Source organism: Chinchilla lanigera, unplaced genomic scaffold (genome assembly GCF_000276665.1).
Source record: "Chinchilla lanigera isolate Chin_1 unplaced genomic scaffold, ChiLan1.0 scaffold00053, whole genome shotgun sequence".
NCBI lineage: Eukaryota > Metazoa > Chordata > Mammalia > Rodentia > Chinchillidae > Chinchilla > Chinchilla lanigera.
The window spans coordinates 13,803,595-13,816,560 of record NW_004955454.1 but is presented as its reverse complement, the minus strand read 5'-3'; the positions used below and the strand labels follow the sequence as shown (position 1 = coordinate 13,816,560).

General features: G+C 42.6%; 1 protein-coding gene across 1 annotated transcript in view; it reads right to left on the bottom strand.

Moving 5' to 3' along the window:
* The window catches only part of Rp1 (retinitis pigmentosa 1 (autosomal dominant)), a gene marked incomplete in the record, with an annotated part of 300,755 nt that overhangs the window by 265,750 nt on the left and 22,039 nt on the right, over window positions 1-12,966 (bottom strand). Inside the window, 1 exon segment of the mRNA XM_013520200.1 lies at window positions 1-409. Within this exon segment, the coding sequence (XP_013375654.1) occupies window positions 1-397 (397 nt within the window).

The following is a 12,966-nucleotide window of genomic DNA, read 5'->3' as shown; positions in this document are numbered from 1 at the left end:
GCGCGCGGCTGCTGAGCCAGGGCCGCGGGCGCCGGCGCGCCCTGTCCAGGTCCACCGGCTGCACCTTCCTGCTGTGGGAGCACAGGTACGACTCGCCGTCCTCCAGGTCCTCCAGCCTCGTGATGCCGTGCCTCCCGCGAGGGGTGCTGATGTTGCGCACCCCGAAGGGCAGGGGCACCCTCTTGGACAAGGTGTCCAGCAGAGCGTCGAAGGTCTTGAAGGAGCGAGGGTTGACCACCACCCTGACTCCGCCGAACTGCGGGTCTCCGCTCTTGTAGAAGCTGATCCGCTTGGCCACCACCGGGTGAGTGACGCCGAGGTGGCGAGGGACAGAAGCCTGGCCTCCGGAAGAAGTCGGGTGAATCATGGAAAAGCCAGTAGATGGAGTGTCACTCATTTTGCTCGAGACCTAGACAGTGAGGAAGACTGCTTAGCTCAAGGGTAGCAACGTCGCAGAGAACACGTGACATGCTAACGCATGCTAATGTATGCTAATTATGATTGACGTATTCGAGATATTTCCTAAGATTGCATTCATTCACTTATTTCACTGTCAATTTTCAAAGCCGAGTTTAAGGAAGTACAATAAAAAGAGTAAAATGAGAATACTTATAATTCTAAAATTAAAAATAATCTGCAGACACTAATAAGGGCCAGTGTAAATAATGATTATACACCCATGCAGTGGAAAACTATTCAACCCTTAATCATGGCTGTATTTTTTGGCATGACCATGACATATAACTAAGTGAAAAAGCAATTTGTGAAACGCATCGGATATAACATCGGTTTATTTGTACACATACTTATTACATAAGTGGGAAAAAGTCCAGCAATACCCCAGCATTGATGGTAGTTATCTTAAGATGAAAAAGCTATTGAAAATATTTATGGTTTTTGTTTTTTATGATATTTTGTTTTATTTTTGTTTTTCTTTGCAGTGCTGGGAGTCAAACCCAGAGCCTCACACATACTAAACAAGCACTTCACCACCAAGCTTATGTCCCCAGCCTTATTTGTGTTGTTTTTGTACATGCTAAACTTTGTGAATCTTTACACTTTACCAAAGTTATTCTACAATTTTTAAAATGGCCAAAAAAAAAAAAAAAAAAAAAGACACAAATTAGACATTATCCAAAGAGAAAAGTAAGAGGTTTTTCCAATTCATGAATTTAGTCTTGCATGTATGGGTAGTCAGGAGAAAGAGGAGAAAGTTTTAAATTTCACATTATGAACGGAATGGAATGAAATTAGTTTATCTGGAAGAATATGTACCTAACATTGAGTTCTAAGAGAAATGTACTACACAGACCCTTAAGTAAGGGCCAAATTAAGATAATGTCATGCTTCCACTACAGAGTGGAGTAAAATGCAATCAAGTCATCCGACGTAGCACTTGTCCTACTTTGGAAAATACCAAACAAATGTTCTTTGACAGCGTTCTATAGGCTGCTAAAAATGACACAGTCTGGATACTGCTTGCATTAGTGGTTCTAAAAGGAAAATTTCAGGAAGGAATTCAAGAAGAGCCATTTTTCAGCCAACTACAAACTTTTTCCTTTACCGTTTCTCAGGAGAGCTAGAATCTGGCTGACAAAAAAAGGAGCAGCTTGGGGAGAGTTTCTCTGGCTCTGGACTTGTTTGTCATTTATAGTATTTTGTAGCTATCATCTACTGTTTTAAGTCAGTTTAATTATTAGTGTTCTGACAGAGTACGAAAGCCCTGAAACCTTGAAACAAATTGAACGAACTAAATAGTTGTAATTGGTATGATAGAGCTAGGAAAAAAAAAAATATTTGCACTGTAAGTCTGGCCCAAATCACTTACTTAAATTGTCTGTAAGTTGTTAACTAAGAGTCTTCCTGTATCTCCAAATTGATTTTCAAATCTTACTTATATGCCATCTGGAAAAAACATTTGAAGATCGGCCTAGAAATTCGATGACGCCCCTCTCCCTTTTCCAGAGGTTTAAAGTGATTATAATTCTTAAGCCAAGAAGGGCTGCAGTAGCAGGCATGTGCATCAGAAGCTCCAGAATCCAGTTTTGCAATGCAGTCAGCAAAACTGTGAGCTCTTCTCATCCTCATCTGATAAACTGGCCTGACCTTGGGAAGGCTGTTTATCTCCTTGCCCTCACCGGCTATAGGGAGATAAGGGGCTACTTAACTGGAACAGGAGGGCAGTTAGAAGGAATAACTTCAATGTTCTATACCAAACTAAGAGCTATGTCTGTTTATTAATTGGATGTTTCAAAATAGCTAGTAGAGAGGATTTTAAGTCTACTCAATACAAAGAAATGGTAACTGCCTAGGGCAACACATATGTCGTTCTCCCTGACCTGATCATTGTGCATCCTACGTGTATACTGGATGTCACACTGGATGCCCACTGCTGCGTGCCTATTAAAAATAAAAATGTGTTTTAAAATAGATGAATTCCTTCGGTATTTAAATAAAAGATTTCGGAATTCTTTGCCTCTAGCACTTTTTAAATGGGTTCATCACGTTTTTATTTGGAAATATTTCACAGGAACAGTACTTGAGACACATTTTTGCCTCCTTTTGAAAAATGGTATTTTATGAGATATGATCAAGAAATGTGGTAACGTTTTTAAAAATGTATTATGATAAAAGTCTCATGAGTGTGTGGTTGTGCTGTCGTGACTGCCTCTATGTCCTGAGTCAATTCAGAGTGCTTACCTTTCGTGGTCATTTTGGCTTCGGGAAAGAGCCTAAAGTCCCCCAGTGCCAGATCTGGCCTATAAAGAAGGTGAGGATGCACTGTAATGCCTTTGCAAGCCAGCCTCTGGCACTGGGCAGCTGTGTTCATTATTTTTTGATCACATCTTGTAGAGACACTCACAGAAGGAGAATTGCAGGAAGGCTTCAGAAAGTGGCAATAATATACAGCATGCGTTTTCCAGTGCTCTTGAGCATGCCATGAGATAGATGATTGTGTGCTTGGGCGTGCATGGGGTATCGGTAATATCATAATTACTATGACTGCCTGGAACGGAAAAGTCAGAAAGCTCACTAGGCTTCCATGTTGACCTTTGGCCTCCAACTTGTCTTCATCCATAATAAAAATGATGTTTGACCTCAAAATAAAAGTGGCAAGAAAATACAAAATGATTTTGGTCTATGTGGCTTTTGGGGATAAATATATTCAAAGCAAGGAGTATTTTGAGGGGGGTTAATGGAATGCGTCTTTTACTGTAATAATTTTGTAAATATACTGTAAGTTTAGATCAGTCCTTGCATAAGTAAATGCATTGTGAGACTTTTTTTTTTAACACAGTATCATGCTTTATCTTAAAAAGTAAGGGGATCCTGGGGTTAAGCACACAAAGCACCTGCTAATTTTCTGCCCAGACCTCACTACTTGGAGAGCTGTTAACATAGTAATCATTTTGGGATCACATTTGTGTAAGCTGATATGCTAAAGTTTTTGAAGAATTTTTATTTTCATTTTGTTTTTGGCTAAAATAAGGGAAAGAGTATTTTGTGCCAGGACCACAAGGAAGAACATGGAAGATAAGGACAGTAGGAGGGAAGAGGTAAACCCCATTGTCCCTATTTCACTACTCCCAGCCCTGAGCACTGGTTTTCAAGCTCAAAGGGCAGAAGCTGCAAGTACCATTCCCTGGGAAGGTGCCCCGTGGCCAGCGAGGAGGAGCATCTGCCGAGAAAGTACCTGCAACAGAACAATTTGCAGGCACCTTGATAAGGAGGCTATAGCTAAAGCAAAACGAAAATGTGAGCGCACAAGATCCTCATGACAAGTAAGAGAATCTCCAGAAACTCCTGGAAGTCACTAGGGGACATTACGGGCAGCACCGAGGTTCTGCATGCCGGCAAGTAAGGATTAAGAGCCCAGGATAGGGTGGGCCTTGCATGTGAAACAGAACATGACAGAGATTTGATACGATCATTGACTAAAAGGATCTGTGTTCATTCAGTGCAGTGTCATCGCTGGGCCAGAGGACACACGAAATTCCTTTCCCAGGCAGTGGGTCAGCCCTTGTCCTGTCATAACCATGTACATCTCCTAGAGTGCGTGGGAAATTCAGAGAGTAATTCAAAGGCTCCGTTGAGGAGGAGTCAGAGTAACAAGAGAATATTCAAGGAGGGATTCTAGCCCAGCTCAAGGGATTGGGAGTAGGAGTGGGACGAAGCAGCAGTTTCCGGAAGAAAGCAATGTGAGGCTGAGGTGCCAGAGGCACCAAGAGATGGGACGACATCCAGGAAGATGGCAGAAAGAGTGCAGCGCCTCGCCAATGCACACAAGTGAGCCCTGTGAGGTGGTCATTGAGTCTTGACCGCAGACTGTACCCTTCCATGAACCTGAGCTACCAGCCCTCCGCAGCTTTATCCCGCATGAATTGTGCTCCTTCCTTATTTTTGAAAAAACTAACCAAAATTTGAATGGAAATTAAACAATATGTCTTCACCGATATTTTTAATAATAGTGTATGTTTTATCCCCTGTGAAATGGGCACTGCACTAAAGGGACTACCTAGGGAACAACCCAACTAACGTGGTTTAATTCTTCTAGAAATTTAGAGGGAAAGAGACACGCAGGTGTAAAGAGGTAAGGAGGAAGGGAGAACCCTGAGGTCCTCTGCTTTCCCCAGCACTAACTTCCCTAGAGGCAGTGAGAGAGCTGATTAACAAACACCCCTTTGCTTTCAGCCCCTTTCACAGTTTGAGTTCCTTTAGGTTTTAGCTAAAATAAGATAAAGGAGGTTTTGTGTCAGGATCACAGAAAACGAACACAGAAGATAAGGACAATAGGACGGAAGAGGCAAACCATTAAAATCCATTGCTTAACGAAGTGACCGCTTGCTACTGGTATATCCTCTCTTCTCTACAGCGGGTCCTCGCTGCCTAAAGCTGGAACATGGGGCTATCGTGAGTGCATTCATCACTTGTTAGGATGAAGCAGGTTGTTTAAAATACCTCGGGGCTCACAAAGTTTGATGACGCTTGTGTTTGTGCCTGCCTGGGTCTCAGTCCCTTAACTCTGGTGCCGCTCAGAGCTACAGGTGCTTCTAGTGGGGCTGCACCTTTGTCCCCCCACTCAACTGACAGAACCAATCACAGATCTACACGATGCACCTGTCATTTCACTAGTTATATTTTAAATTAAATTTTCTACCACATAACAGTAATTCAGGCAATTTGGAAACAAGTGGAAAAAAATTCAGAATGTTGATCAGTTCAGCATGTTCATTCTTATGACAATTTTGAAATTTGATGTGAGAAAAACTAGTTCATTTCACAAATTTTAATAATTTTGTTGGGGAGAGTTGCTGAAAGGGAGACTCAGAGAGGAAACGCACCAATTATTCGCCATGCAGACATAGCTCTGTCAGATTTCAAGTAGCTTCTTTTTTCTTTTCTCTTTTCTTCCTGTAGTGCCAGGAATCAAACTCAGGACCTTGTGCTTACCAGGCAGTGCTGTGTCACTGAGCTATCTCCCCAAACCCCTTTCTTCTTTAATGTATTATTACACAGATTTCTGCAATGAGTATCTAGTGCTTTTATAATCAGAAAAAAAATAAACTACTCATTTTTAATAACATCATTTGATTTCCTAATACTGAATTTCTTAGCAATTTCAGTAGCAGCATATTGCAAACACTGCTGGCATGTTTAAGTAAAAGACAATAATTATTAGTAAAATTTATTCTTTTCCCAGTGATTGAAGATAGAACACAGATATGTAATCTACAGATAAAATAAAACTAGCAAAACAGACTACTTTCAAAAGGAAGATTTTAAATAGTTGTGTACTTACCAAAGCTAGAAACTTCCCTTCAAAGAAAAGAAAAAGATGTTTAAATTGTTTGAATAGTTCACATAAATGTCACTGGATATGTATCCTGTTCATTTCACGCGAAGAAACTAAAGCCTTTGATTTATTCTTAGCATGCCCACCGAGGGACTGAGTACAGCCAATTAGTGTAATCCAAGGTGATACTAATCACCAGACAGAACGCACCTTAAGAGGACCACAGCCAGGAGCAAAGCAGTTCCCAGCATGCTCTGCAGCTGTGACCTCTTTCTGACTAGCATCTCTATTATATTATCTCCTCTGCCTCACGTCATTCTCTGGAGAAAATACTTAGCCAGCTCACCACACTTCTGTCCCAGAAAACCTTAAATCATCATTTATTTATGTTACAGAGGAAAGTTACCATACTGCTAAAAATGAAAGAGTCTGACATTTTATCATTTCTGGGTAAGCAGTTCTGAGATACTATGTGCTCATGATACCATTTAAGAAAGAGGATTTAGGCCTTTTTTATTATTGTTTACTTAGACACTCCTGCGTATTACCACATGGACAGAACTGTAGTGACGGTGCTGTAAGTATAAACACTGTGGCAGGTCGGCAGAACACACAAAGAAGTGAAGTCATTCCACACCTCTGCACAGCCCTCATTCTCCAACTTCCGCTAAATCACGGTGGAATGTGACCGTGTGTCAGAACTTCATCACTCATGAAGTCCCAGATGTCACTCATTCCTGAAATGACTACCTGTGGCCTACTATGATTTAAAGAAACAGCTCAGCAGGGGGCTGGGGTCCTCAATTTGTAAATATACTCATCCTGTGCAAGAGGAGGGCATGGGAGTGATGTGTGTGTGCTACATCTGCCCTGGGAGGCGGGGTGGCCTGCTTACACTATAAGGGAGCACAAGAGGCTTGCTCTCTCCCCTTTTGCTTTTGTTGCTTTTGCTGTCTTCTGCCTCCTTGAACTGTTGCCCTCTGTCATGTGCCACCCTGCCCTGGAGCCAGCTGATTATGAACTGAAACCTCCACAGACTGTGAGCTAAGTACACCTTTCCTTCCTTAATTCTGGGCATTATGTATTTTGTCTCAGCAACAAGAAAAAAGTAACCAAAACTCGGGTTTCCTCCTGGGCTTTCTAGCTTCACTCTGAACAAGAAAAGCAAGGGAAGGGCTGTGGGCAGTGCACAGGCCTGTGATCTCAGCTACTCAGGAGGCTGAGACAGAAAGATTACAAATCCAAGGCCAGCCTGGCAAGACACTGTCTCAAAATTAAAGAATAAAAAGGGCTGGGGACGTAGCTCAACAGTAGAGTGCTTTCCTAGTATGTGTGAGGCCCTGGGTGAAATCTTCAGCAGTACAAACAAACAAAACAAGAGAAGGATCCTCTGGGGAAGGAGGACTGGGTTTCTGCTGCAGAATATTGTCTCCAAACAGATCATTAGACAGAAACGGGAGGGAGGGAAGTAGCTAAGCGGAACAGCAGTGTTTCCCTTAGTACAACTTCCATTTAAAATCCTCACTGTTCCCACAAAGACGTGGTTAATGATATCAGTCCAGAAATTTGTGTTTGCCGGGTAGCAACAGGCGTGAATAGCAGCTCCAAACTACGGTATGAATTCTAAACGCTTGAGGGTAGGTATAAAAGGATCTTAAATAGCTAAGGGCTATTGTAAATATTTCTGTTCAGTCTACCGCGAATCCTATAATCTGTGTCTGATAAACAGCTCATGTCCATTAGTTTTATTTCAACACCAAAAGAAACTCACCTAAAGAGAATGGAGCACTTTTAGGAAAAGTAAAACTTCTGACACGTCACACACCAGGAAAGGAGCTCTCCTCCTCCACACACTACACTCCCACATGTCCAGTCGGGAGAAGATTCCAACTTGTTATGGTTTGAATCTGTGTGTTCCCCCAAAGCCTCAAGCGGCCAGGGGGCAGGCTTTTCAAGTTTGATGGGTGTGAGGGCTACACCCGCCCTGGGGTGGATAGTTTGCATATGTAAGGGAGAGGAAGAGGCTGCTTGAGGCCATTCCTCCCCGATTCCACCCTGGTGTGTGCTTGTTGCTTTGCTGTGTTCTGCCGCCATGAGCTGTAGGCCTCTGCCATGTGCCGCTCTGCCTTATAATCTGCCAAGTATGGACTGAAACCTCCACAAACTGTAAGCAAAATAAACCTTTCCTTCCTGCATTTTGGGCATCAGGTATTTTGTCCCAGCAACGAGAAAAAAGTAACCAAGACACAACTGCGCCGCTGCCCAGCAGTAACGCAGTTCCTCTCCCAGGGTGGCCCACAAAGCAGTGTGCATAACCTGGACTTCCACCCATACGTGGCAGTAACAAGACCTGGCTTCCCTTCCGTAACCAGCACAGTGTCCAAGGGAGCATGTTAACAAACACGGTATAAATGGGACCCAGAATTTCATGACAAAATACCCAAAATGTCTAATTTTTTTACAAAAATCTCACAACAAGAACCTCCGTAACAAAAGACAACAAATGCCACCATGAGCATAGCACAGAAGTTTGAATTATCTGACAAGGACTCTAAGCACCCATCATAAAACTATTTCAACAAGAAATTGCAACACACTTTAGACAAATGAAAAAATAGCCTCGACAAAGAAATAGAAGATAAAAGAAAAACCAAGTAGAAATCTTAGCACTGAAAACTACAATCACCACAATTTAAAAATGCAGTGGATGACAGACAAGGCTCAACGGCCTAACAGACAAGATAAAATAATCGATGAGCTTAAGATAGAACAATAAAAATTACCTGATCTGAACAACAGAAAAAAAGATTTAAAAAATTGAACAGAAATGGGAGAGGAGCATTTTTTTATTTTTAAAGAGAATTTTAAAAATAAAAAAATGATACAAAATTTCAAAACAAGATGATAGGAAATTAACAATGGTTATTATATTGCATAGTATTATCTTCAAAGTAGTTGCTCAGATTACCAGACATAGGCATGCAAGATTGATCAAATAACCAGGCATGGTGGCACACCGCTGTAATCCCAGCACTCGGAGGCTGAGGCAGGAGGATTGTTGAGTGTTCAAGACTAGCCTGGGCTGCAAAGTAAGCTCAAGGCCAGCCTGAACTGCATAGCAAGACCCTGTCTCAAAAAGTAAAAAAAAAAAGATTGATCAAACAATATAAGCACTAACTGTTCCTTTCAGTGAACTAATAGAAATTAGTAGTACAATTATCTTAACTATCATGTGTGTGTGTTTGTGTGGGTGTGGGTATGTGTTTGTGTTGTATTTTCCTTCCTTTTCTCCTTTATCCCATCCCAGTTGTTCCTTCCTTTTGAGTAGTTCCTTCCCTTTTCACAATATCTCTTGTACCTTTTGGATCATATTTACTCTCAGTGGAGTATTACTCAACTATAAAGAAGGAAAAACTTGAGGCTTTTATAGATAAATGGATGCAACTCGAGACCATACTCATAAGTGAAATAAATCAGACTCGTATGTGTAAACATCGTGTTGTCTCCCCAGTGAGAGAGGAAAATATTATCATGTATTCAATGAAACAAACTAGAAACTATAGATTAACAGCCCTTATATGTGTAGGACCAATAACGGACAACGTCGTTTAGGCTACTTGAAATAGCAAATAGATGCCCAAATCACAGTTGTCCTCAAAACATATAACCAAGTTAGGTTTAAGAAGTAACTCTTAAGCTACAAAATAGTTCCTAAATATAGCAGAACAATAAAGCAAAGTTTCTGTCTAGAGTAAACACGTAAATAGAACCTACACTTAAACTTTCTTCTCAATAAACAGCCCTTGTGATTTCAAATAAGTTCTTGCATGCAACCAATGAAAAGAATGATTTTGGGTAAATGTTCCCTGTTTATTCCCAGCACGCTGCCACAGGGGAATATTTAGATGCTAGAAGATTCCAATTTGCTACAAACAGATGACACTAGAAAATCTCATTCTATCTAAGCCATTAGGTTGCTAGCTTAAAATGTTTAAAAGGATCCTTCTTACTTAGAAGAAACATGTTCTACAGTAAAATCGTAGTGTAGAGAAGGAATCATTTACTTTAAAATCATTTTTTAAGTGAGGGAAAAAACCTTAAAATTAGTGTAGACTGGCTTGGCATTTGGTATTAAAGGGATGTTGAAATATTCTCTCCCAAAGCAATTTTATTCTAAACCTTACCACTAAATACTGTCATCAAGTGTTTTCCTTTCCTGTTAAAACAGTATTTTTAAAATTTCAAACCTGATCGTTGAAATTCATCTTAAAAGTGATAATTTCCAAATTCGGGTTTTAATTCCCAATATGTGTATCTTCAGTGGATGACTTCTGTAACAATTACCCTGCCCCCAGTGCCTCCTCATTGGCCTGAAGCTTCCGTTTCTCAAGTCTTTCCATCTAAAAACCCCTAATGAATGAAAAGAATGAATATATTTGTATGAATTTTGTTGTTGTTGTTGTTGTTGGGGTTTTTTTGGTTTGGTTTGGTTTGGTTTGGTTTGATTTTTTGAGAGAGGTCTCACTGCATAGTTCAAGATGGCCTTGAACTCACTGTGGAACCTAGGCTGGCTTTGAACTCGGGCTATCCTCCTGCCTCAGCTTCCTGAATGCTGGGATGCCAGGCATGGAATGTCTGGAATGCCACCGTGTCTGACTATGCTATTTTGATGTTTAAAAAAGTTTAAATTATTTTTCATCAAACAAATTGAGGTGTACTGCCCCCATGGATTTTCAAAATCTCCTTCTTAGCATAACAGCGAAGAACATATTACTAACAAAAAGAAGAATCCTTGGAAAATAGAGAAATGAAGGCAAGAGGCAGGTAGACCGACCAGTCACTCACTGCCTGATCCAACACGGGGTGGCTGCCAACAAACAGGTACTCCTGGGTGACCCAGTCTCCTGGCCTCAGGCCAACTAGATCCAAGCCCAACTGTCCATGTCCCAAACTCTCCAGGGATTTAGTTGGTTCCTGCTGGTCAGGACAGGGAGCTCTTAGACACAGGCATCTCCTGACCTTCAGCCTTCCCCTGTCATCTCCGCCCTACAGACCAGCCTGCCTCCATCCTGGTTAATGCTCCATTTCACCTTTGGGATGACAAGACTGCTTGGGATTGGGCTGAACTAGGCCAGACATGCCTGAAGCCAATCAGAACCTTTGTCCAATATGATGGGTTCTACCAACGAAGCTGCAGACTCCGTGCAAGTTTGTGGTGAGTGGTACTTGGACCTACGCTTTCAACAGAGCAGCTAGACTGCTCCTTACGGGAAGGTCGTCCCTAGTGTGTCTCAGTTATTCCCTTTCCAGTGCTGCCTGTTGCCTTTGTCCCAGCAATTCTGTCCTTCCCCCCCCCCCCCAGATGCTGGCCACAGCGGTGTGCGCCAGATGGCCTCAGGATTAGCTGGGCTTGTGAGTGATTACCAAGTAAATTGCTGCTGGGGCGGGCGTGGGGGGACACGCCAGCTAAGGCCCGGAGCTGGATTCCAGGCTGCAAGCTGGATGTATCGCAACAGAGCTGTAGGTAAAACAGAGTTTTGAGGAAGAGAAGAACAGCATGAAAATGGAACTCAGGACAACATACTGGAAGCAAAATGTAATCAAGGCAGAGGACAGAAAAGGCTGGAGAAAGAGATGGAACGAAATCCCACCTTCATAACGTCACACGCATGAAATTAAACGGTGGTATTTTGTAATGAAAGTAAGAAACAACATGTTCTGATAGAGGATCAATGATCAGCCAGTCGGCCAAGGCATTTTGAAGTCACATATTTACCGCTCACTCTTCTTGACCCCAAAGAGGCAGTGCTCAGTAAAGCACAGCCTGCTTCCCAGGACACGTCACTCTAAAAGCGGGAACCGGTAGCGTGGCAGGCACCATTCATCACCTACTTTGATACGCGCTTGCAGGCCTTGCCCCTTCAGACCTTCATCACTGAAGTTCGAGCACCAAGTACTGAGCCACGCGTGGAGGCTCACGCCTGTAATCCCAGCAAGCCGGGAAGCCGAGGCAGAAGGGTCCCAAGCTCCAGCCCAGCACGGGCGATACAGTAACTCAGCAAGGTCTTCTCAGAAACAGTTTTAAAGGGGGAAAGCTACAGCTGAACCATTCTGAAGGCTTTTGGTTCAATCCTCAATACAAAGGCGGGGGGAGGACAGAGAACCGAGTACTCACCTGCCAATCACCTAGACAGTAAGTAAGGGGACCGGCTGAGCTACTTAGGCCGAGACCCTGCTGGTGCAGTCTATGCCAGCACTTCCTAGAATCATCTGCCTTCTTGACAAAAAGGGCAGATACAGTTCCCCCAGCCCCAGCCCCCATCCTCCCTGGAACATAAAAGGGCAGTGATAGAAAGTTAGCACAGTACCTCTCTCCAGGAAGACGAAAGGAGAGTCCTTGATTACTGTGTGAGCAGCTGGGCTAATCTAGCACTGCCTAACTCCACTTGTCTATGAGAAAAATTAACTCTGATCTTGGTACCATTTGCAGAGCTCTTCCTTGCAAGCAACCCAATCTGACCTTAGGGGGCCACACAGAAAAGGAGTTTATCAGAAGACTACTGAGAGAATCATTCAGAAAACTAGAAGAATAAGGCTCAAACTGAATGTTCTAGGAACAACATACAAAGCCCTTTCTGAGAGCATCGATGAAGACATCACAAGCACCTTACAGTGGGGTCCACGGGCGCCATGGTTTATACTCTCACCACTTTCCTATCAGAAATGTAACTGATGGCAGACAAGCCCAACCCGCCCCATCACCTTTGCTACAACCCTAAGCAGAAAATCGCTTCCATGACGAGCCTGCTTTCTCTACTTCCTCACTTCCAAACTGCCGAAGAATTTGTGTCCTTGTTTTTTGAGGAATCTCCACACCAATTTCCACAGTGGCTGCACCAGTCTACACTCCCACCAACAGTAGAGAAGGGTTCCTTTCTCCCCAGAGCCTCTCCCACATTCGTTATGGTTGATTTCCTGATGACAGCCATTCTCTCTGGGGTGAGATGGAATCTCAGTGCTGTGTTAAATTGCATCTCTCAAATGACCAGTGATGTTGAACATTTTTTCATATATTTATTTGCCATTTGTATTTCTTCATCTGAGAAGTGTGTGTTCATTTCAGATGCCCATTTTTGGGTTGGGTCTTTGAATTTGGGGGTTTGATTTTTTTC